This window comes from Eurosta solidaginis, chromosome 1 (genome assembly GCF_040869045.1).
Source record: "Eurosta solidaginis isolate ZX-2024a chromosome 1, ASM4086904v1, whole genome shotgun sequence".
Classification (NCBI taxonomy): domain Eukaryota; kingdom Metazoa; phylum Arthropoda; class Insecta; order Diptera; family Tephritidae; genus Eurosta; species Eurosta solidaginis.
The window spans coordinates 336,431,479-336,458,659 of NC_090319.1; the positions used below are offsets into that span (position 1 = coordinate 336,431,479).

Genomic DNA, 27,181 nt, shown 5'->3' on the forward strand with positions numbered 1-27,181 from the left:
TTCAAAAATAAAAATATATAACAAAAAAATGTAAGAAAATGATTTTTAAGTATTTTCTTTATATATTATGGTAATCTACGATTAAAATGACTCGCTTTAATTAATCCTGGTTATTTTAATCGTAGATTACCTTAATATATAAAGAAAAGAATACTTACAAATCATTTTCTTACATTTTTGTGTTATATAAATAAAATTGATAAAAAAAATTTAATTTTTGAAATTTTTTTTCAATTAAATAAAAAAAAATAAAAAAAAAAAAAATCGGCCCACTCCGGGATTAGTGGGGATGATTGCAGAATTGATTGAAGTACTTTATGAGAAAAAAAAAAAATGGCGAAATTCGAAAAACCTCGAAAAACTGAAAAATTAAAAAAATAACTTTAAAAATTTTTTTATATTTTTCCGAAAAGTACATTTAAAAACAAATTAAAAAAAAAAAGATCCCAAACGGTAAATTTTTGAAAAAGTTATAACATTTTGAAAACAAAAACGGTGTTTTTTTTTAAATTCATAACTTTTTTTGAGTTGGATGAAAAAATTTGAAAAAATTCTGAAAAACGTCTTTCGTAAGCTAGAAGAAGAAGAAATACTTTCAGCCAATTCTAAAGGCGTCGAGTTCAAAATTGGTCGAAATGGGATGGAATACCCCATATATATTTGTAATTAACAGTTTCCATGGTACCGTGCCACCTTGAGTTGTGGGCAAAGCGATGCATTCGAACATCCACATTTCCAGTGACAGCCGGTTCTACGTACCGGAGTGATTGGGGTTTTTTTATACGACTAAGGACACCAAGGCAGCCGCCGTGGTCTGATGGAAGCGTGCTTCGCCTACCACACCGAGGATCCTGCGTTCACGCCCCGGGCAAAACAACATCAAAATTTTAGAAATAAGTTTTTTCAATTAGAGAAAATTTTTCTAAGCGGGGTCGCCCCTCGGCAGTGTTTGGCAAGCACTCCGAGCAAGCACTTCTGCCATGAAAAGCTCTCAGTGAAAAGTCATCTACCTTGCAGATGCCGTTCGGAGTCGAATAAAACAAGTAGGTCCCGTCCCGCCAATTTGTAGGAAAAATTTGAATGAGCACGACGCAAGTTGGAAGAGAAGCTCGGCCTAAAATTTCTTCGGTGGTTATCGCGCCTTACATTTTTTTGAAAGGCATGTATTTCAATGTTACTTCGTTTTATTTACCTCGTTTTGCTGAAAAGCTTGTCACTCTCGAAGCAACATTTTGCAGCAAGTCTGCTTTTGTTACACTAGCAGCAATGGTACCCAGCAAGCCACACCAAACTCTCACTGTTACCCACGGCAAGCCGCTTTTCCAGCTCGCATGGCAGTTTTTTACAGCTCCAATCACCCAGCTCCTTGGTCGATGCAACTTTCCAATTTTAGGGCTTAGAAACGGAAGTTGCGTCTATCCACAAGCCGTAATCGATTGCTCACTGCACAAGGGGCTGGATCGGTCACTTATGAAATTTGTGAGTCAGTAAATAACGAAGAGAACTATCGTATCATGTCTGGGTGACTAATACATAATATGGAATGCATCCAGGGGTACTCTCCAAGTAAGTAAACTATCCCCTGTACTGTAGAACCTATATCAGGGGCACTATTCTTCACACCCACAAACGACTCTGGATGTGATCCTCACGAAATGTAATGTGGTAAGACTGAATGCAGTCTTGCCCTGGAGAGATATTGGATTTGGTCATATCACTTTTCTGAGAAATATGCCGGAAAACTTTCGTAAACTAGATTATAACACTCCGATTATTCCTCTGGTGCTAGTTTTCGTAACATTAAAAAATAAAAATAAGTTGTTTTAAAAGTTTTTCACACACAATACCGAAACAAGATTTTAGTTTTAACAGTCTTAAGATTCATTCCAACTATTAGTACACACACACTCACTGGAATTCGCTGTCAAGATGCAATGATCCGTAGTTTCATTTATATTATGTGGCTTGAAAAAGATATGCTGAATTGTAGTAGTTGATGTTGTTGGTGTTAAAGTGGTTTGCGCGCTCACATAGGATATATATTGAAAAGTAATAACTAGAATTAATAACGTGAACCATTTAAAATTCAAACACACTGATTGTATTTTATTTTAAATAGTATGTTTTAACTGCTAATTTTATATTTGAAGCATTTGTTCTCTCTTAAATGAAAATCTAATTAAATATCGCCGAAATGATAAAAGTTACATCAAACTTTTGTTTTCATTTAAATTCTAAACTTTTCGCAATTTTGGCGCGAAAAAATAACAAATTCACACACACAAGCCTTAACAGTCTTGATTTGAAAAGTTTTGCGCTCACAAGCGTCCACTTCAGTTGTAAAACTACAACTGAGATTTGTTAGCAATATAAAAGGATGCTGGCGTTTTTAAAGGATATATATATATACATACATAAACACATTACTTCCTCGTTTTGCGAAGCAATTGTGGGGGTTTGAGTATTAGCAAGGTCGTTGTGGTTGTGTGGAGTACGCCGACTATCAAACAGCGGAAGTTGTAGAAAAGGAACAAAATTCCGGCAGCTGACAGTGGCCGCAAGTGAAGTTATTCACATACCAAGAAATATATAAAAAATTGTAACCTTATATAAGCTTTATTTCATATGGTCAAAAGGTTTATGGTAGCAGGCCGCTTTGTGCTCGTACCCAGCGCTTGCCACGCTAAGACTCCAACTATTGGAAGTGATGCAGCTGATCTAGAAGCAGCCAGTGGCGTACGGGCTAGAAAGTTTCTAGTATTTGCCAAGAAATGGAGTTACTTTATAACATAGGTACTGGTTTTATATAGGGTTTTTCTGTTTGGTCGTTTAATAAATTCTGGTAACACTACGGACTCATTCAGTCTATGCGAGGTCCTTATGTACCGGCCAGTTCAACCTAACCTAACCTAGGTCTTGGTTATATATTTGTCTATACTTTTGTCATCAGGCCTAAGGTATACCTGAAGGATAACGTTATGCATAAGGCTAAATAAGGCTTACATAAGGAATTACTATAAGCCACAAGGTAGAGTATAACAACCTTATTATAAGGCTTATGGACCAATTAAAATATGGCTTTCATAAGGGCTTATTGCAAGGTACTACTCTACCATATTAGGATTTTTTTATAAGGCTTATAACCCTCTAAGATGCAGGCTTACATAAGACGTTGTAATAAGATAAAACATACATCGAATATAATGACTTGATTATAATCTGGCTGACTTCAAATTCCTTGATTCCTCTTTACAATCATCTATTTAATTTTTTAAGTATGTATAGATCAGTGAGCTATCATCGAGAACTCAATTTCAGTTCCAACGTTCAAGTTAAGGGACAAAAAACATTTAAAATACTTTTTTTAAGATTTTCTAAGCGGGGTTACTTCTTGGCATATATCAGCCATGAAAGTATTCTCTTCAGATGCCATTTCAAAGATTTCGTTTGGAGTCGACAAACAAAACGTAGCTTCCGCTAATTTGTAGGCATTTATCCTGCAAAAAATGTTAACCTTATATAAGACTTATTTCATTCGGTGAAAAGGCTTATGGTATCATGCCTTAATTCCAGGAGCGGAAACTGTTATTCCTTTTATAATATAATTCCTTCCAAAACTATTAATTTTGGACTTTTAATATATTTGGATGAAGATAAAAATTATTTTCGGATTTTTATTACCTGAGTCCGATAGAACTAGTTTTTCTTTAGCGCTGTATTCAGTTTAGTTTCGTGTACATCGTTGTGTTGCTAGCGTCAGAAGACTGATATGACTTTATTCATTTTATTACGCTGTTAGCCTTACTTATTCCAATTAGTGTTTTCGTATAACACAGTTGACTTTCTTGCTCAATAAGACAATTGAGTACTGAACTGCTTCGTAGCTTATGAGCGGTTATTCATTGTACGAAGCATGACTATGTAAATGTGTGTTAGTGGATATAAGTGCTTGATATTCTTTGTTTGCATCCGCACTAATACTCATTTTTTGCTTAGTCCACTAATAACCTTAAAAGATGAGTATTATAAGATATTAAGAAGAATATAATAACCTCATTATAAGGATTATGAACCAATCAAATGAGATTATATGTTACGGCTTGCTGTATTAGGATCTTTTCCAGTTTCCTTATAAAATATTACGACTAGAGCTGGATACTGTTTTCGTGTACCGTATAAGTTTAGGCAACATTTATTTTTTACCTTTTGTGTGACCTTACGGACAAGGCCTATTTGTGGGCATTGCTATAAGGCACATGATGTACTTTTTTACTTTTTCTGAGGTTTATCTATCAGGAGTGAAATCAGGGCACGAATCGTAACATACGATCACGGATCGGCAACTATACGAAAGAAAATTACGTGATACGGCAAACGTATAAACGAAATGGGATTATAACATACGATAGCAAACGGAACGTAATTTATTTTCAATTCACAATAAATTCTACTATCCACATTAGGTTGGATTGTATTTTTAGCTCACAATAGATTTTGGACTGTCAAAGTGGTTGCCAAAATATAAAAAATAAAGTAAATAACTGCGATGGATCAAATTTTTTTGTTTTGTTTGAGCTCCAGTAATAGCGAAGGCGATGAAAAGATATTCCAAAGGCGGTTGAGAGAGTGCAGTAACCCTTTGGACTTATCGAAAAAAGCGCAAGCATATCATTTATATATTATACCTTTGTAACAAAAAATTATTGCAGTTTCTTAGAGATTGCGCTTAACTTAAGAAGCTTTTAGTTACTTTCTGAAGAAGTTAAATTTGAAACAAGCCGATACCAAAGCGGGTGTCTTGCCATGAATTCCGGCAATATTTCCTTTTGGCTTGTATTACGCTTGTTTGATTTCGACCTTTGTTTATAATAACAGTTTTAAATTTGTTATTATATTTTACTTATTCATCAATTTTAACCATTTTCTTACATTTTCAATGAAATTTGTGTTTATACGATCATCAGTTTGTGTTCGAATGAAAGTGGAACGGAACGTGCACGTTCAGTCACTCGTCACGTATTTTGCGATCCAAAATTACGATCGAAAATCATATATTTACGTGACAAGTTATACGATCACGAATGTTACGATTTGGCCCCAGTTTCCTTATTGCTTACAACCGCTTATGTAAGTTTTTGCTGGGTAGCGCACACACACACTCACACATTCACACGCAATCACAAAAATTGAAATCATCGCTGAATTGGTAAATTGTCTACGGCTTATGCTTTTACACTCAGCATCAGTGATGAGACGAGGGAAAGATTATGTACGTTTATATGCGTTGTGGTTCATTTCCACTTCCGTTAGAAATTAAGGCCAACAAATGCTGGCGCGCAATAGTCAAGTTTATAACAGCTAAATCGGCGAATTGGCGCTGAAAATAAAACTAGTAAAGTGCTACTTTTATTTTTATACTCAGCGTGCTTTGCACACAGAGTATATTAACTTTGATTGGATAACGTTTGGTTGTACAGGTATAAAGGAATCGAGATAGATATAGACTTCCATATATCAAAATCATGAGTATCGAAAAAAAAAAAATTGATTGAGCCATGTCCGTCCGTCCGTCCGTTAGCACGATAACTTGAGTAAATATTGAGAAATCTTCACCAAATTTGGTACACGAGCTTATCTGGACCCAGAACAGATTGGTATTGAAAATGAGCGAAATCGGATGATAACCACGCCCACTTTTTATATATATAACATTTTGGAAAACACAAAAAACCTGATAAAAAAAAATAAATGTAAGGCGCGATAACCTCCGAAGAGATCTAAGGCCGAGCTTCTCTTCCAATTTGCGTCGTGCTCCTCTTGATTTTTCCCTACAAATTGGCCGGACGGGACCTACATGTTTTATGCCGACTCCGAACGGCATCTGCAAGGCAGATGAGTTTTCACTGAGAGCTTTTCATGGCAGAAATACAATCGGAGCGCTTGCCAGACACTGCCGAGGGGCGACCCCGCTTAGAAAAATTTTCTTCTAATTGAAAAATCTTATTTCTAAAATTTTGATGTTGCTTTGCCCGGGAGTTGAACCCAGGGCATACGGTGTGATAGGCGGAGCACGCTACCATCACACCACGGTGGCCGCCAAAAAACCTGATAATTTAGTAAATAATACACCTAGAATGTTGAATTTTGACACGTGGACTGATATTGAGACTATTGATAAAAATTTGGAAAATTTTTTTTAAATGGGCTTGGCAACGCCCACTTGTGATAAAATCAATTTCACAAATATTATTAATCATAAATCAAAAACCGTTAAACCGATCGTAACAAACTTCGGCAGAGAGGTTGCCTTTACTATAAGGAATGCTTTGAAGAAGAATGAACGAAATAGGTTAAGTACCACGCCCACTTTTATATAAAAGATTTTTAAAAGGGTCGTGGACGAATAAGATAAGCAAATTCTTTGCAAAAAAGAACTTTATATCAATGGTATTTCATTTCCCAAGTGGATTTATAACAATAAATAAGAAAAACTTCAAATTTTAAAAAGCGGGCGTGTCACCGCTCCTTTTATGACTAAGCAATTTTCTGTATTTTGGGAGCCATAACTCGAAAAAAATTAGTTCAGAATAGAACCATATGTATATGTATTATTGCACAGCCTTGTAACACTATTAAGCCTACAAAACAAACAACAACAGCATTTCAAGTGTACAGCTGGTTATGCAATGTTCGGTTTCACCCGAACTTAGACTTCCTTACTTGTTGTTTTTGGCTTTGTATAAATCAAACTAAAATCACTTTCATTTGGCTTGCGGGGATGCGCTTTGTGGTTGAAGCATAATTTGATTTGCGACGATGGCAGCACCAAACTAAGTAGTTGGATCGCTGTTAGATTGAGTAAAAACAATGACAGAGTGAGGCGGCAGATGAAGTTGAAGAAATATCTATACAGCTACATAAACATATGTACATATATTCGTACATGACGTATGGAGGATACTGCGCTGATAAAAATTTATGCGCGGTAAAAACTTAACTTCCGGCGCTCGGCTGAAACGGAAGCGAAAACTGTTTTTCGCTTCTTTATCTAATTTCCATAATTTTTTGCCGGCAGTAAGTCGTCTATAAAAATAGTTCGTAAGCGGAATTAGTTGAAACAGTTTTTGAAGACCTAAAATCACAAAACGATTAGTAGAATTAATTTTAACTGGATTTTGTTCTTGGAATTCTATCAGAATAATGGTTACCACATTCTTAACAACATAACATGATGTTAAGAATGTACATTAGAATGTAAAGGGAAAACCACAAGAAGGCCGCTTGTAGAATTCAAGATACCTCTCTCTTGCAGTCAGCCACTGAACAAAGCCCCTGAAGGCAGGAACATTTCATCGAAGATGGCAGTAGACTACAGACGGTTGCTCAACGAACTGGCGCATCGGTGCATCACAGCCGGCATATGTCTTAGGTCATAATGAATCGTGTACCTGGGATCTGTGATGTTGACTGATTAACGACGAAAGCCACTGATCAGATTGAGTTAAACCAGCTAAGTAACACGATTAATTGGGATAATAACAGGCTATGTCTGATGGCAGTATACAGCAAACACTTGGAAATACCAGCGATTCATTTCTGTAGGTGCTGTGGCGATGTAGAGTAGAAAGTTTTGATTGCTTTGCAGATGACTCGCTTTGGGCAGGACACGTGTGGAATGCCTGAACAGGTATTTTATTGCCTGTGTAGCGGAGCTTGGGTTTGCTGAGCCGGACAATACTAGACAAAAAAATTAGTATAATTTCCGACATATTTAAAAAGGGGAAGTGCTCTAGCAACTGCAGTGAAAACACTCTAACCTAAACTTTCTGAAGAGAAGAACTAAATTTTATATATGGGTAGTGCATGAAAGCTTGCAAACCCGGTAAACCCGAAAGTTTTAGGGTGTGTTCTCGATAGTGCTTTGGCGACCCGGTAAATCTTTCGAAGGACTTTTCTCTCGAACACTCCCAGAGCCGCTTCATCTGATTTTGTCATGGTCCATGCTTCTGCACTATATAGCAGGATGGGTACGATAAGTGTCTTGTAGAGCATATTTTTCGTTTGCCAAGAGATGACTTTACCTTTTACTACCTAGTCCAGAATAGCAATTATTTGCAAGAGTGTTTTATCGCTGGATATCGAGCTGATCTTTTTATTTGTGTTAATGCTGTTACCAAGGCGAAAATACACCAGGTGGTGGCAAAGCGAATTCAATCAATTCGCTGTGCAGATGAATGTCAAGTCAAAAGAAAATCTTTCATAGAATTCGATTAACTTACATTTTGTTGTACAAGGCTTTGTATGCAAAATTATCAAGAAGAAGCAATCAGCTGATGGGATAATACCACCTGTTATGAGTTCGCCTTGGCTGTTACCAAAGGAAACGAAGTCTTTTACAATTTTGAAATTATAGCTGACAACAGGGGGGTGGTAGCCAAGGGGCAAAAACGCTTATGTTTTGTTCGATGACAGCAGGTAACTTGTTTTGCGCTTTGCTTTTTTTTCCAATTTGGAGTGTGCAGAACTTACGGCGCGGGTATTAGGGCCGGTGATATCGACGTCATCAGCATACTAATTTTCCTTTCACTTTACATTCTTCTGCACAGCGCATTGGGTTGAATTCGCTTTGCCATCACCTTGTATAGATTCGCCGTGCAACAAGGGAAATCTAAACAAGGTGATGGCAAAGCGAATTGAACCCAATTCACCGTGCAGAAGAATGTCAAGTAAAAAGCAAATTTACATTCATTTCGGTTAATTGACATAGTTTTGTACAAGACGTTGAATGGAAAATAATCAAGATCACAAATAAATAAATAAAAATAAAACAAGTAAGGAAGGTTAAGTTCGGGTGTAAGCGAACATTACATGCTCAGTTGAGAGCTATGGTGACAACATAAGGGAAAATAACCGTGTAGGAAAATGAACCGAGGGTAACCCTGGAATGTGTTTGTATGACATGTGTATCAAATGAAAGGCATTAAAGAGTATTTTATGAGGGAGTGGGCCATAGTTCTATAGGTGGACGCCATTTAGGGATGTCGCCATAAAGGTGGACCAAAGCTGACACTAGAATTTGTTTGTACGGTATGGGTATCAAATGAAAGGCGTTAAAGAGTATACATTATATGGCATTAAAAGTATCCTAGACAAATTAAATGAAAAAGGGCGGAGCCACGTTCGTTTTGAAATTTTCTTTTATTTTTGTATTTTGTTGCACCACATCATTACTGGAGTTGAATGTTGTCATAATTTACTTAAAAAAAATTTTTTTTAAAAGTGGCCGTGGTCGTTCTCCGATTTTGCTAATTTTTATTAAGCATACATATAGTAATAGGAGTAACTTTCCTTCCAAATTTCATCATGATATCTTCAACGACTCCCAACTTACAGCTTGCAAAATTTTAAATTACCTTCTTTTAAAAGTGGGCGGTGCCACGCCCATTGTTCAAACTTTTATTAATTTTCTATTCTGCGTCATAAGTTCAACTCACCTACCAAGTTTTATCGCTTTATCCGTCTTTGGTAATGAATTATCGCACTTTTTCGTTTTTTCGAAATTTTCGATATCGAAAAAGTGGGCGTGCTTATAGACCGATATCGTTCGTTTTTAATAGCGATCTGAGATGAGTGCTCAGGAACCTACATACCAAATTTCATCAAGATATCTCAAAATTCACTCAAGTTATCGTGTTAACAAACGGAGGGACGGACGGACGGACGGGCATGGCTCAATCAAATTTTTTTTCGATCCTGTTGATTTTGATGTATGGAAGTCTCTATCTATCTCGATTTCTTTATACCTGTACAACCAACCGTTATCCAATCAAAGGTAATATACTCTGTGAGCTCTGCTCAACTGAGTATAAAAATTTAAACACACTTTGTATGAAAGGAAACCTGAAATATCCTTCAGAAAAAAATTGTCAAAAATCAATGCAAATTTTGAAAGACCCGCATATACCATGCACTTCGCTTAACTAAAATTGACTGAGCTACAAAATTGCGTACTCAGAAAAATTTTGAAAATTGTAAATAAAAAGTTCGATATTTTCCAAAAAATTTTTCGAGTTTTTGAATTTTTTTGAAAAAGCTCCTTAGATTGGTTTGCAGAGTTGTAGTCGTTGTGGATAAAACAAGTGTGATAACTTCTGCAGAGACGTCAAAATTACAAATAGAATGGATCAACTGATTTTTATTTGACTATCGCTTTCTCATTCTATATCTCTATTTATCAACCGCTGAAGATAGCTGGCGCTATGCGCCGCCATATTAAACACCCTGTCAAAACGCTGCCAAAATGCGAAAAAGTAGCCATATTGAACATCCTGTCAGGCAGTTGACGTATAAGATAATCACACTTGTATTATCAACAATGGTTTTAGTTACAAAATTGATAGAAGTTTTTTTTTTAAATTATCAAAAATAAAAAAATTAGGATTTACGAAATTTGACAAAAATTGAGACTGCAATTTAATTGTCCACCAGTGTATATTGATATATAATACTTAACTATATTTCGGTATAAAAAGCTCCTTACTCACCATTGTTTTTAAAAAAGTTATTCCATCCATCAACAGTTAGTACAGAGTATTGTGTCTCTTTGCGAAAACCAATTCTTTCCAAAGCGATAACTTTATCTATAAAAATTTTAAGTTAAAACACATAAGGAACATTATGCATGGTAAAACTAATACTATGTTCAAACAGAAAAGTAAATTGAGGAAATTTCGATTTGAATTGAGTGCTGTTCATACAACTCGATTTAGCTAACACAATAGTAATTTGATAGCTGGTTGGCTCATCTCTACAGCAAGAACATACCTTTGTTCAGACTGTCAAAATGAACACGCACATTATTAGGCGAATGAAATGGAATGAAAACATAAAACTTTGAAATTTGTGTGTGTTGTAAGAAAATGTGTTCAATGTTTTGGTTTCATTTTGATTTTGTCATCTTCTTTTGACAATCCGTACTCCAGTGAAATGAAAGACATAAAATCAGCTGATTAGATCAGCCAACCATATAGTTCAGCCATGCGTAACTGACGTTTAAGTATACTCAATAAACACACTTTACAATGTTGCATTTGCAGTTTGAAACAATTTATTACGCAATTTTTTTTAAATTGGCAATTTATTATTACAATTTATTATATGACAAATTGCGTAATAAATTGCCCAAATAGTATAAATTGCCAATTTGGTGTGTGTTTGAACCTAGTATAAGTTTTACTTTAAGCTCACACGAAAAAACTGGTTGTTATAAATCTGCTACTAACTAGTTGCACAAAACTTACGTACCTGTGGTTACTTCAAAGCTAACTGCTGGCACAAATTCATTTACCACTTCATTATGTGTAAATTTAAATTTTCCGCGAAATCCTTTAGATGTAATATTTGAGCTAGCATTGAATTCGATAAGTAAATCGGGACCGGAACTAAATATGCGACGTGTCGGCGGCGCATCACAAATTACATCAATTACGGCATTCATATTGGCGGATTCCGAATCGAAAATTGTTAGTTTGTCAATGCTGCAGCTACAAAAGAACAACAAGAAAACAGTTTAAAATGGAATACTAATATGACATATGACAAAACGATTGTAGGCAGCGCTAGGATGCATCATTACTCAGTAAATAAACGTGTGCATTAACCTGCGTCGATTAGTATGGATGAAAGTTAACCGATATCGCGCCATTGATTTTTCAATAGGATTTGGGCTCAGGAAAAAAAGTTCACTACTCATACCCAAAAAAATAATTTTCGAGCCTGCAAAAAAAAAAATGGCGAAAGGGTAAATTTTTCGACCAAAACACTCCCCAGAACCCAAGACATATTTAAATTAAAAAACTTTTGTAAAAACGTTGACGATAACAGGTTTTTGAAAAAAAAAATTATTTTTTTGGGTATGAGTAGTGGAACTTGTTTTTTCCTGAGCCCAAATCCTATTGAAAAATCGATGGCGCGATATCGGTTAATAAATCGAACCAGTCTAGTGTGCATATTCATGGGTAAATTTACGATGTTACGAATATTTGAATTGATAACACTTAGCTGAAAACTATACATAGTTTTTTTTCTCTCATGTTTCATGACTCCGTTTTCACTATCTCCAGTTAAGTTAGATTTTACCTGAAAGATAGCTATCTATCAGATAACCTCATTTGGCATTTTCGTTTTCACCAACACAGGTGACCAACCCGATAATTGTGAATATTTTGTAGAACAATTCACAATAATCTATTGTGAATACACGAAAATAAGCCAAACAGCTGACTTTTGCTCAAATTGATTGCTGCACGCACATACACAGCCACGCTCAGCTGATAAATGCTTGTTCTTGTTCTTTTTTTTGGGGATGCTATTTGGCACTGTTGTACTCCTTAGGTCAAAAAAAAGTGTAGTAGTAGTAGAAAACTCCGTAAAATTTGTATTGTTATATTACAAAGAAATATCCTTATTTACTTTCAAACGAGCACTTAATTGCTTCTCTCTTTAAAATCCATATGTTTTGGACAATTTTAATTAACAAATTGTGATACTTTATTACCGGGGACGATTGCTAAAACACGACCAAAACCGTCGGGGGAGGTATTAGTAGACGCGTTTTTGCCTGGCTTCCAATAATTCGCATACTTTTTCTCTTTGGACTATTGACAACAGGACAAAACGCGTCTTTTCATTTCTATTTCCACATTTTTCGACGGGATATTGCAGTTGACCTCGATTTCAAACTGTTTTTCGCGGAGGAGTTTTGAACGGGTAGAAAAAATTAGCACCCTTGTTTGTATTCTTAATACTGGAAGAACTACGCGCCCTCAGATACCCCAATTCAAGAGTTTTGCATAATTTTCTGTAGGACCCATATAGGTGCACTACATTTTCATACTAAATTCGTTCAAAAAAATTTACCCTCACAGCAACCCATATCTGATATTCCGCTCCTTTTTTTGTTTCCCTGTGTCGCTTTCCACGGCAGCAACCCCGGTAATTTTGACACTTCGTTCAGTGTCAAACGCATGTTCCACACAGGTTCCACTGGGCTCCACGCTAGTTTGACACTGACCGAAGTGTCAAACTGCAGTGTGTTAGAAAGAGAATGGAATTGTTTCCTTCTCATACATATCACACTTGTATACCTGTACTATGGCTTTGATTTAACTGAGACGCAAAGCTTCAGTAAGCGTGGAGAAAACGAAAATTTTGACAACTTACAGATAAGTGACTAACTGAAGATGGTGAAAATGGCCCTTAATATTTGAAATTAAGTACACTTCCGCGGATATTTATATGAATCCTAAAATGAAAGTAAGTTTGATTAAAAATATTTACCTTTCGCCAGTTTTGGGTAACTGTAGTTCCTCGAAAACAACTTCTACACGTGTTTCTGGCCTAAATTTGGAGTTTTTTTTAAAGATAAATTTAAATGAAAGTGAATATGTATAGCTGACATGTCGACTGTTAAGTGGAACATCACACTATATCGCAAGCCAATCCCCCTACATATCAGGGGCAGAATATGCACGAGGCAGGTAAGGTGGTCGTAAAAGGCGACTATACTAACAGTCGCTTAAAACTGTAACGTGGAAAAGCCAGTAATGACCTGTATTTATTGTATCTATAATACTTGTATATCGTATGAGTTGCGGGGCTGTTGTTTCATCTCGCATTTGTGTTTTCCTTGCATGCGAGGGAGTTCACTTTTGGGGAGGTTAACAATAAAGTATACTTAACGAAGCTTTGCATTCTCTTCTCCGCTGAAGTTGAGAATAACGTTTTCTTTTCAGAGTAATATGCTCTTCTTCGTTGGAAAGTTGGCAATAAAGTTTTGCCTTGATCCGCCCTCTAACCTAAGCGAACATTTTTCGATGATTCTTCTGCGGAAGTTCAAAGGAAAGGTTAATTACATTGCTGAATTGTGAGCCTATAGTATACCTGCTGAGTGAAATGGTGTTTGACTAAATATTTGCTAGTTAGAAGACTATCGTTTGTGGACAACAGTTGATAACTGTAAGAGTGGGGTACATGCTCACTCTTATTTTTGAAATGTTTGAAACTGCGTAAGGTTATTCCAAATCATATATTCTGTGAATATGGTTAGTAGATCAGGCTTTTTGGCGTAGACTCCAACGGATATTAATCTAGTTTCGATGTTATTAGTAAATGAGCTTTTAAGTCGAAGACTCGAACAGACATTTCATACAATCCGATATAAAAAGGTTGTAATTACATTCATTAATTGTGGTGTAGGTTATCCTGGTGCTCTGAATAGATTATTCACATCGCGATACTTCTATCGATATTTTCGAATTGTATGATGTATCTGATGAGCCAAAGCATCAGAACATGTTGCAGCGAATTATTTATGCTTATAGTAGAATGACAATGGATCACGAAGCGGAGTTGCCTTGCAACCGGATACCAATATCCAAAAAATGGTAGAGGGTTTAGATTGACCTTGTATTTTGTATTAGCAATTCGGCACTGCAGTACTTGGGTTGAAAACATGGAGTTGTTTCGTTGGTCGCCTGATGATGCAATTAGATCCGTGTGTTTGACACCGTGAGGTTGAGCCTAAAAGCAGGCACTCACGTTAAACATATATACTATATCGGAAACCAGTTTCAAAAACGCCTAATCTCAGGAAGTAGGTCGTTATTCAAAAGTTTTATGAGATAGGATGTTTGCGATACGACAGCCGAGATAAAGTGCTATTTGACCCAACAGTCGATGTATTTTTTTAATGTTAGTTACATACCTGCCAATAAATTTATATGCACATTGAATATGTGCGGGATACTTGGCTGGAAAACGTGGCGAATGAAAATATTTCCAAATTTCGAAACTTTCAGGCTTTGCATTTGCATCGGCAAAGAAATAATAATCGCAATATGTTCCGGGTATAAGGCGTCCATCGTTCTTAAAATATTCTGAAAAAGAAAGAGTTACTTAAAAACTTCTTACTGTAATTTCATTATACACTGCTTTCTTAAGACGAAATAAAAGGAGTTCTTCAAATTATCTATGTCGCATCTATATTTGTTGATTTATATTGGCGGCCGCCGTGGTGTGATGGAAGCGTTATCCGCCTACCACACCGAGGATCCTGGGTTCTCGTTCCGGACAAAGCAACATCAAAATTTTAGAAACAAGGTTTTTCAATTGGAAAACATTTTTTCTATGCGGAGTCGCCCCTCGGCAGTGTTTGGAAAACACTGCGAGTGTATTTCTGCCATGAAATGGTCTCAGTGAAAACTCATCTGCCTTGCAGATGCCGTTCGGAGTCTACGTAAAAAAGTAAGTCCCGTCCCGGCAATTTGCAGGAGAAATGAATTAGGAGCACGACGCAAATTGGGATAGAAGCTCGGCCTAAAATCTCTTCGGAGGTTATCGCGCCTTACATTTATTATTTATTTATATAAAATTTAGTTCCAAATTATGTATTGTAGTATATGCCGATGGTATGACCTTCTCCCTAGGGAGAAACTTTTCATATATTTAGTGCGACTTAATGTAGAAGACATTCAGGGAAGTACACAGATGGTCTCACTGCTGTGGCCTTAATTTGTTCTTGAACAAAGTAGTTTTAGTTAAATGGTCCGTTATATTTTGTCTTAGTATAGTGGACCTCCTTAAGCATGGCGTCGAAGCTGATAATTATTAAGCTTGTAAAATGGTTTATTGTTGGTAATGTTGCTTAACTTACAGCACATCCGCTGAGATATGTAAGTTACAAAGTAGGGTCTAGCTCTCGTAATTGCCTTCAGTAGGTAATAAAATAATAAAAAAAAATTTTTGAGTTAAACGGTTTTATTGAAAACAATACTTACATGAAGTAATAATAATATTAAGAGCTAGAAAATGATTAGGTAGGTCCTAGGTATAAGTCATCACACTCCTCATCAATCTAGGGCGTTGATCATACAATTAAATAAAAGCGTTAGGCGCTTGAAATTTCTAAAAATGTGAGGCGTAGCATAACTTTATTAAGGTTCAGTTGGTCTTATATATGACTATCAATAGAAATTTGTTCTAAATATGAGCCAAATCGGATATCATAGGTCGCCTTCTATTCATGTATGCATTATGTGTTCCAAATATGGACCAAATCGGACCACACATACGATGTTTTTTAATATATCGATCCTTGCACCACCTAGCGGCGATTTTTTTTACATAAGTCTCTTTCTATTCTTGTATGTATTGTATGTTCCAAAAATGAGACGAATCGGACCACAAATACTATTTTTTGAATATATCGATCCCTGCGCCACCTAGCGGCGATTTTTTTCATAGGCCGCTTTCTATGCTTTTATGTATTATGTGTTCCAAATATGAGCCAAATCGGACCACATATACGATTTTTTTGAATATCTCGATCCTTGCGCCACCTAGCGGCGATTTTTTCATAGGCCGCTTTCTATTCATATATGTATTATGTGTTCTAAATATGAACCAAATCGGACCACAAATACGATTTTTTTGAATATATCGATCCTTGCACCACCTAGCGGCGATTTTTTTTTACATAAGTCTCTTTCTATTCCTGTATGTATGGTATGTTCCAAAAATGAGACGAATCGGACCACAAATACGATTTTTTGAATATATCGATCCTTGCACCACCTAGCGGCCATTTTTTTCATAGGCCACTTTCTATGCTTGTATGTATTATGTGTTCCAAATATGAGCCAAATCGGACCACATATACGATTTTTTTGAATATCTCGATCCTTGCGCCACCTAGCGGCGATTTTTTCATAGGCCGCTTTCTATTTATATATGTATTATGTGTTCTAAATATGAACCAAATCGGACCACATATACGATTTTTTGAAATATTTCGATCCATGCGCCACCTATCCGAATTTTTTCTTATTATTGCATTGTCATCGGGTTCTGAACTATATTCCAAGTTTCGAGCCCGTAGCTTATCGGGATGTTACTTAAACTTCAATTAAAAAATGCATGCCGGCCAGCCAGCCTGTCAAGTCAAGCTAAATAAAACCGTTTTTAAAAACTGTTGAAGTATGACAGGGGAGCATGCTCACTACTGCTGTCACGGAAGTGGGGAATTGTATTGCCATCAAACATGTGAAAATAGTTACTTTTTTCATAACTTATGGCCAGACAACATCACGGAACACTTTTTTGTTTAATTTGAAACTGTTTCTAAAATGTTATCTGAACGAGGTTTATCTGTCGAATAGACTAATGGATAACACCTCCATAACAAAACTATAATACGCCGATCGATGACTCGTTGATAAAAGACCTGTCGATAGCAAACCGATAACACGTCGATAGCGGGGCTTCGTCGATAATAACGACATTTCGTTGATAATCAATTAATAATATTGGTATACACCTTGTCGATAATGAACTGATAACTTATTAACATAAACAAGCCAAGAGGTTTTGCTAAAAAACCGATAATTCAGCGATAACGGACCGATAACCGGTCGTTAAAAAATAAATAAGAAACCAATAAGAAGTCTGAAGCTTTAGAATCACACGCTATTTTGAGGTGTGCGTTGTTGTCGGAAATCTTTTGGGAGACAGGGAATTTATATACTGACCCTGGCTCAGAAGTCTTGTTCACTGATGGATCAAAATATGATGACGAAAAAACGGGAGGTGGCACCTATGTGCCGAACTTAAAGAAATCGATAATAATAGGATGATACCTCAGGCAGAAATACATGCAATAGAAGTAGCTTATCCTCGAGGGGTTTCCTGATTATGTCAGACAACCAGGTAGCCTTGCGTGCCTTACACTATTACTTCTAGACTAGTGGATGAGTGCATAGGTGCCCTAAATGATCTGTGAGCCAAAAATATGGTTTTTCAATATCGTTAGTGTTTTCATATGCACATGTTCATGCAGACTACAAAGCCAAGCAAGGTGCTATAGCAGCGTTCTATAGTTCAGAGGGAAACGATTGATAACTATAAATCAAAGCAATTTAGACACGACTGGATTTAAGGTCCAGGACAAAGGCAGGCCAGATTGTTCATACTCCCTGCAACAAGAAAACAAATCTGACGCTTTTGTGAGCTGGAGGGTGAAACGCCGGTTCACATTCTCTGCGAATGCAGACACTTAATCCCTTCAGCCTTCACATATAGTATTAGGCTGAAAGGTCAAGCACATTAGTACTGAGTAAAGGTAGCAATGCATTGAGGTCTACTAATAATAACACCAATAATAATACAAGCCTACGCCTTTTCGATTACAAACAGATAAAAAAGAACAATAAGAAGCAGATTACTCTTCGATATGAAACAGATAATTGGTCGATAACATACCAATAACCAAGTGATAGCCTGTCGATAACAAACCAAAAATAAACCGATAACTCGTCGATAAAAAATAGATAACCAACCAATAAAAAGTCGATAAAACGTTGATAGACCGACCAAAGAAAAACCAACTCCGACACCCTGATGAAGATATGTAAAAAGCATCGAAACGCGTAGGAGAACAGAAAAAAGTTCAATTTTTGTCTATTTTATATTGGCAGAAAAGCGCCTTAAAACCAAATCAATAAACTTATAACTCCTCGATAAAGTTGTTATCGACAGCAAGCGATAACTTTTACTATATCTCCTACTATTATCAATATCTGCTCAATTGGTCCCAAAATTATACCAAAATTACCTTAAATACACGCGACATAGACCCTTGTAATTTATGACCCGACATAGTACCGAAAAAAGCCCCAAAGTAGTTCTGAAATGATCTCCAAATAATTCAGAATTTTCGAACTGATCTTGAAGTTAAAGTTTCATCATAACGATACCTTGTCGAATTTGTTTGCAGAATGGCACTTAAGTTATTTAAAAGTAGCTCCCAAAATAATGCGCAATTTTTCCGTCAAGATCCTTACCTGAACCCTTGAAAATAGCTACATTTCATTGTCTGTGTGGCACATTGAAGTCTCAAATTCAAGTCTTGTACTGTTTTGTACCATTTACTAAATATTATACAGCAAACAGGATAGAAAAGGGAATGCATTAAATCAAAGGCTGTGCAGGACAATGTTTCTTTAACAACCGAGGCTCTGGCGACCACAAGTTCCTTATGGATCTAGCGGGTGGGTGGGCAGTATGGCCTAGAAGGTTTCATGTAGTCATACCAAATCGTTCCAGAGAAGGTCGGGATAGTACCTTAATGGTGCTTGTTACCGGAATGTACCGGAACTGCATCCGGCAAAGGACGATCAGCATTGATAACACTCCCCAAGGCCTTCGGGGATTATCATTGTCACTACAACTACAACAACAAAAACCTCAGCGAAATGTCTAATGATTAGATTCGAATTAATATTAGATCTTAATATATGTATATTAGGGTGGGTCGATTTGTATGGACGAGAGTTAACCGATACTGCGCCATCGACAGGGTATGCATATGAAAATTTGTTTAATAGGTCATGAACAAACCTTAAAAATCAAAGTCGAAAAAAATTCAAACACATGAAATTTCGCAGGCTGGAAAATTATTATTTTTTGGGCATGCGTAGTGGAAATTTTTTTCCTGAGCCCAAATCCTATCGAACAATCGATAGCGCGATATCGGTTAAATCGACCCAATCGAATATATATACTTTATAAACATATAATTATTTAAATAAAATAGAATTTATTACACGTTCTTTGCACGCTACATTACCTTTCTTGAAGAATCGATATTCCCCTGTTATATTGAGAATTCCAGTCTTAAGGGTATAATCGCCATCAATCTGCAATGAGTTCTGCTCTACTTGTTGTTGCCGTTTCCTTAGTCGTACACGAATGCCGAATATTTTTCCTGCACTATAAATAAATTCATTGGCACGTAAATCACGGCCATCACTGACAAGCGAATTATTGGCATCAATAGCTGATAAATGCTCATAAATGGCAACACTGTTCATTGTCGCCTGCTTTGCTTTCTTGTTGTTGGCTGCCAATGCCGCCATAGTGGTTGTATGTGCATTAACGATCGGCTTTCTGTACTGCTTGGCTGCAGATATTGTTGTTGTAGATGATGACCATATTGATTGCGTTTGATTCATTATCATTGTACCGTTATTAGCTAACATTGTTGCTGCCGAAGTAGATGCAAATGCTGACACATTCGTCGATGTGATTGCAGTACGATTACAAATAACATAATCCGGAATAGAAGAGTCATCGATGACAGGATCACGCAGAAACGGAAATATTTCTATATAGTCCAAGCAACTGAAAAATGGTAGCGGAAATGCGCCAAATAGCCAAAAACCACAAGAACCAAATGCGAATGAAGGCCGTGCGCGTAGCATTAGTAGCAAAAACAGAGAGCAAAAATTACTCTCAGCAATGTTGTTGTTTGTTTGTGGGGCAGCAATTGTAGCGTGGCAAAATTTGCAGAAACCAAAAAATATGACCAGCATCGTCGATTTTGGTGGCATTGGTAGCATTTGATGGCATTGGTGGTGGTGAGCGGTGCAAATGCATGAAATGAAATTGAGTTTGATAATTTATTATTCATTGGTGGACTTGGTCATGCGAGAAATATACGTATGTATGTATGTCAATCTGTATGTATTAAGCGTATAAGGCATGCAGCGCGTATAAAAATAAAAAAAAATTAAGATGCCAACTGTTTAAATTTTCACAGTGCATTTTTAGTCTGTGCATCTTCATACACCAATTTTGATTTATTTTTGAACAGCGCAAAGAGTAATAAGAATGTCACCTTACATGATATTCGTAATAAAAACAAGTAAATACATGTGTAGTATGTATGCACATAGTTATAAGAATATAGGTTTTTGGGTGGGTCAATAGCAAATAGCCATAAATATTATTATCTTAAGATATGTATATATATTGTTCAGTTTTCTTCCGTTCTTGGCTTTCCTTTTCGCAATCCGCACAGGATGCGACAAAAGGCTGGATAGTCAATCATTGGCGGTTCTTCAAGTGTTTTTGCTTTGGCGATCGGTGCATATTTTAACGCCTCATTAGCTTCTGCTGAAGTCATAACATCACCAAAATTCGTTAGCTCTTCAAACATTCTGAAAAACAATAGAATAGATAGTACAAATTTTTTATCAACAAATTCGAGTTAAGTACAATAATGGTTCGGTAATGTACATTGCGAGTACATAAAAAAGTATAAAAACTGATTTGTGCTTATGTTTACGCGCCTACCAAATACATATTACTCATACGCCCTGTATTACATATAAAGGAACACTAATAGGTTTTATTCCTTATACATACATAGATATTATATATTGTCGAAATAAAGCCTATCAGAGTAGTGAATTCTAAAATAAACTATCAAGTTTTTAGTCTTATTTTACATAAATTTTTTATAACCAAGGTAACTTCTGATATAGAATAGAATAATAGAAGTTTGTGGTAGAGAATGTCTACGGAGAGGCTCATCTTCGAAGAGCATCTACATTATTTCGTCCAGCCAGGCAGCCCTGCGTGGCCTGCAATCCTACACAGTTATATTTAAGCCAGTGGCTGACTGCATTGAAGTTCTTAATGACCTGTGAGCCGAAAACAAAGTTTCGTTACGATAGGTTTCCGGACATCAGGGACATGAAGGTAATGAACATTACTTAGCAAAGCAGGGTGCTACAGCAGCTTTCTACGGTCCAGAACCCTTCTGTGGACACACAAAAGCACACACCAGGGAAACCATATGTAACTGGGAAACAAAAGAATTCAGACGCCGCTGGATTGACGGCCCAGGGCAAATACAGGCCAAACTGTTTATACTTCAGGCAACGAAAGTAACAGACACACTCATTAATCTAAGCAGGGAAGACCTACGAACTCTCACTGGGTACCATACAAGGCACTGTGGTCTACGATATCACTTAAGTAAGCTAAATCTATCCAATGCCCAAATTTGTCGTTTCTGTAAGCTGGAGGATGAAACGCCGGTTCAAATTCTCTGCGAATACGGCGCTCTGACAAGGCAGAAACTCCAGATGGGAGAGGTGGTGTGACTCTTAATCCCTATGCGATATGGAGTGAAAAGCCTGAAGAGGTACTTAGATACATCAAAAGCATACACATACAAAATTTGGCTGAAAGGTCATGCACAATATATGTAAATATAGACAGTTCTAACAATAATAATATTAACTCAATATATTTGCTCTGCTATGCCTGACACGGCCTAATTAAGGACAATGTGATGGTAGTTTAAGCAATAAAACAGGATTGTATTTCGGGGGGGGGGGGGGGGGGGGGGTTATACTTCATTATTTTATGTCGTATATTTGATTGTAAAATGATGTAGGCAGGGTGCATTTATTTTGATTTTTACCGATGGCCAAAAAGGCAAAACGTTCTCCAGAAAAAAATTTTGAGTATGCAACAAGTAAGGCAGTCTAAGTTCGGGTGAAACCGAACATTACATACCCAGCTGTGCACTTGAAATGCTGTTGTTGTTTGTTTTGTGTGCTTAACAGTGTTACAAGACTGCGCAATAATACATATGCAATATGGTTCAATTCCGAACTAATTTTTCTTCGTGTTATGGCTTCCGAAACATAGCAAATTGCTGAGTCATAAAAGGGGCGGTGCCACGCCCATTTTTTTAAATTTGAAGTTTTTCCTATTTACTGTTATAAATCCACTAGGAAAATGAAATACAATTGATATAAAGCGTTTCTTTGCGAAGATATACATAGCTTATTGTATTCGTCCACGACCCGTTTAAAAATCTTTTATATAAAAGTGGGCGTGGTCATTAACCGATTTCGTTAATTTTTCTCCAAAGCATTCCTTATAGTAAAGGCAACCTCTCTGCCCAATTTTGTTACGATAGGTTTAACGATTTTTGGTTTGTGATTAATAGTATTTGTAAAATTGATAGTATCAAAAGTGGGCGATGCCACGCCGATTTTAAAATTTCTTTTCAAATTTGTATCAAAAGTCTCAGTATCAGTCTACACGTAAAATTTCAACATTCTAGGTGTATTATTTACTAAATAATCAGTTTTTTTGTGTTTTCCAAAATGTTATATATATATAAAAAGTTGGCGTGGTTATCATCCGATTTCGCTCATTTTCAGTACCAATCTATTCTGGGTGCAGATAAGCTCATGTACCAAATTTGGTGAAGATTTCTTAGTATTTACTCTTATCGTGTCAACGGACACACGGACGGACGGACGAACATGGCTCAATCAAATTTGTTTTCGATACTGATGAGTTTGATTTATGGAAGCCTATATCTGTCTCGATTTCTTTATACCTGTACAACCAACCGTTATACAATCAAAGTTATAATACCCTCTGTACAAGTACAGATGGGTATAAAAAAAAGTTTAAGACAAAAATTGCAAAGCGTCTGCCCAACAAGATGGGCCAATGCCATGAAGCGGTATCCACTTACTTGCTGTTGTTGTTGAAGCGTTAAGGACACTCCCCGAAGTCCTTGGGGAGTGTTATCGATGTTGATGGTCCTTTGCCGGATGCAGATCCGGTACGTTCCGGTAACAAGCACAATAAAGTACCAGCCCGACCATCTCGGGAAACGATTTGTTATGAGCACATGAAACCTTCTATACCATACCGCCCTCCCACCCCCTTGATCCATCAGGAGTTCGCGCTCGCCAGATCCTCGGCTGTTAATTATACAGGACGGGTAGGTGAGGTTGGCAATTGGGTTGAATAAGCTATATAATGCGCTGGCAACCCCTTGAGAGAGTTGCGTTACACAAGAAACCACGCATCAGTAAACATCAATTAAATAGATGCAACGTTGATACTTACATCGTCGAAGATTATTTCAGAATCGCATTCTATATTCCATTCCTTGGCGCATTAATAACTCATATCAAGACCCGATACATGAAACACCAACTAATTTTCAAAAATTTCGGGGGTTTGAACCCTAACCCCCAATAAACCTGATTATTATTAAATAATTCACCTAGAATGCTGAAATTTGATAAAAATTTGAAAACATTTTTTAAAATGAGCGTGGCACCGCCCACTTGTGATAAAATCAATTTTACAAATATTATTAATCACAAATCAAAAATCGTTAACCCTATCGTATCAAAATTCGGCAGAGAGGTTGCCCTTACTATAAGGAATGCTTTGAAGAAAAATGAATGAAATCGGTTAAGGGTGGCGGACGAATAAAATAAGCAAATTCTTTGCAAAAAAGAACTTTATATAAATGGCATTTCATTTCCCAAGTGGATTTATAATAATAAACATCAAATTTTAAAAAGCGGGCGTGTCACCGCTCCTTTTATGACTAAGCAATTTTCTGTTTTTTGAGAGCCATAACTCGAAGACAAATTTGTTTAGGATAGAACCAGATGTGTATGTGTTATTGCGCAGCCTTGTAACACTATTGAGCACACAAAACAAACAACAACATCATTTCAAGTGTACAGCTGGGTATGTAATGTTCGGTTTCACCCGAACTTAGACTTCCTTACTTGTTTTTTGATATAAGGAAGTTTGTATCTATTTCGTTTCCTTTATACCTGTACAACCCACCATTATCCAATCAAAGTTTTAATACCCTGTGTACAAGTACAGTTAAGTAAATTTGTGCAAGCCCATATTGTTGTAATGGAAAATACCGGCATTTCTTATAACTGGCAGGAGAACAAAGGACAACAAATTAAGATCAGGCTAGGCTAACCAAATTCGAGTTCTTTACATATATACGTAATTTCTGCAATTGTGTACTTACTTTTTTACCTCAATTTTGCCAATACCATATTCATCCCATTTACTCCATGCTTCCAACAGCACATCTTCTGGATCTAATTCAACGGTACGATGGCACATTAATTCAATAAAAGCCTCGTAATCCAAAGGATCCTTTGCCTATGTAAAATTTATATTTCAATTAACCACAGAACACTTCTCGTATATTACTTGAACACTAAAACTCATAAATTTTCATTTTGTTGCTTATGTTTTTTTTGTTATGTAATTATTTGCACAATTATTTTTTTTTAACACAATCAAGCACTTTCTAAATTTTTTTATTCACCTCCTTTAACATTTCCTCAATTTGCTCATCTGCTGTATCAGTCCCGAGCGCCGTGAAAGTAAAACGTAAATCATCCTTCGATATCAAACCATCGCAGTCCAAGTCCAGCAATAGAAAAACCTACAAACAAAATTTTGTGATTTGTATTTATTTAGTTGATTAGATATTTCCAGTTTTACTTCTTTCAATTCGGCCAATTTTTTTATATCAATATCCTGCATAACATCAAAGTCATCAGCGGTCATCTCATCTGGCGCACGGTAGGGTCCTTTGCTAACAGGTTTCTTAAATGTGGGATTGAATATCTCGTTAATAGCAGCCATAGCTTCAGACTCGATTTTGGGTGGCGTTGGAGGACGTATCATGGAGGCTTTACGAGCAGCGCTAGCACGACGTCGCCGCTAAAAATGAATGCAGGGAAGTAAAAAATATTAATTTTAATTTAAGGACGATGAACTAAGACGAAAGTGTGCCTTGGTACCTGCTCCAATTCCTCGAGCGAAAATGTGACAGGATCAGTTGCCATTTCGGAGGTAGTTTTTCTTTTGTGTAATAAAAGTTAGTTTTATCCTTTCTTTTTTATTTTGTTTAAAAATACACTGCTAATCCTCCAAAAGGAATTAACCTAAAATTTCGTATTGCTCTTTTAAAATAATTATCTAATTATCTAACACTCGCGACACTCTCCTAGTCGAGCACAATTGAGACGCGTCCTCGTACGTTTGTACACTCGCTTTGCTAATCGTTAACTGAAAATAAGTTTTTCGTTTTAATGCAAAATTATTGATGAATTGAAAGCGAATTAATTATGCATTAGCAAACATTTTTTTTATTTTTTTTTTAATTGCAAAAACCGATGACGTTTTGTAGGCTGGCTAACGCATTTGATATGATATTTTTTTTCTGTACCCGCTTTTGTATTTTTAGCGTAATTCCCACATAATTTTTCACTACGATTCTTTTTCAATAGCTAGACGTTTTTGAATTGCAGATCTGATGCTTTTGGTAAATTGGTATTAGCTATTCGTTGCTTGCCTACTCGCTTCATTTTGTCGCGTCGACTTCGCTGAGAGGCTGCGTAGCTGCATTGGAGTGACCGCCTGCACAAATTTGTACAGTGATCGTTGTTGCATTGAATCGCTTAAAACTTAAAAGATATTAAGCGACGTTGCCTCTTAATATTAAACAGATAAACCGTATGTGTGTTTACGGGGCAGATCTAAACATCTTAGGCCCAGTTTTTCAGTACGAGTTTAAACTCCAGTTAAAGTTGACTAGAATTTAACCCTGCCACTGCCAAATACTGATGGCAGAATAAAGATGTTGCATACGCGAACTTTAGTGGAAAGCAGCGGAGCGTAACAAAGTTCTAGTAGGTCACTTCCACCACACCAAAAACTTTAACACAATTTTTAACATAATTTAAGCACACAAATACACTGATTGCAGTTTTAGAGAGTAAAAGTTAAAATTCTGAACACATTAGCTGAATAAAAAGTGAACAAATAATTGTTAAATAACAAATACAGACAGTGGTAGTTTAACAAATTCTGCTGTGGTAAGTCTACTAGAGGTTTTGTGAAGCTTGCTTCACATTATTTTTCGTCCATGCAACATCTTTATTCTTCAATCAGCCTTTGCCACTGCGGCCGCTTAAGTTGATATGGGCACAAACTCCTCGCCCCCGTACTTGAATAGCTCCGCAGGCAATCCATCAGCACCCACGGCCTTGTTGTTTTTCAATCTGGTTATTGCTATTCTAACTTCGTCATAATCGGGCGGGGGACATATATTCCATCATCATCGATTGCGGGATCGGGTCCTTCATCTCTGCGCGGTGAATTGTTGCCTCCATTTAGGAGAGCAGAGATGTATTCCCTCCATAATCTAAGCACTCTCTGGACATCAGTTACAAGGTCGCCGTTTTCGTTCCTTCGTTCTTAAAACCTTCCGTCTATCGCCGGCAACATTTTATGTTGTTGAACAAAGTGGCAAGCTTAAACTCTAATCAACTTTAATAGAGTTTAAATTCGCCCTGAAAAACAGGACATTTTAAAATAAAGCCGTTTAGTATTAATTTAATGTAATAACTTCGCATATAAAGTTCCGATTTCAAAACGGTGTTAGCATTTTCAATCTTAGTTATGTGATAAA

General features: G+C 36.6%; 2 protein-coding genes across 2 annotated transcripts in view; both read right to left on the reverse strand.

The window, feature by feature from the left end:
• The window catches only part of LOC137237898 (uncharacterized), a 94,889-nt gene that overhangs the window by 51,669 nt on the left and 16,039 nt on the right, over window positions 1-27,181 (reverse strand). The window contains exons 3-7 of the mRNA XM_067762249.1: window positions 19,682-20,235; window positions 14,765-14,936; window positions 13,339-13,398; window positions 11,305-11,543; window positions 10,545-10,640 (exon numbers count right to left, since the gene is read on the reverse strand). Coding sequence (XP_067618350.1) covers window positions 10,545-10,640; window positions 11,305-11,543; window positions 13,339-13,398; window positions 14,765-14,936; window positions 19,682-20,235 — 1,121 coding nt within the window. The remainder of the gene's footprint in view (window positions 1-10,544; window positions 10,641-11,304; window positions 11,544-13,338; window positions 13,399-14,764; window positions 14,937-19,681; window positions 20,236-27,181) is intronic.
• LOC137237902 (myosin regulatory light chain, striated adductor muscle) lies at window positions 20,658-26,006 on the reverse strand. The gene is made up of 5 exons (XM_067762255.1): window positions 25,509-26,006; window positions 25,207-25,428; window positions 25,028-25,147; window positions 24,722-24,858; window positions 20,658-21,053 (listed from the first exon to the last, which is right to left on the reverse strand). The coding sequence occupies exons 1-5, from the start codon at window positions 25,551-25,553 to the stop codon at window positions 20,870-20,872; spliced, it is 708 nt and encodes a 235-aa protein (XP_067618356.1). The 5' UTR covers window positions 25,554-26,006; the 3' UTR covers window positions 20,658-20,869.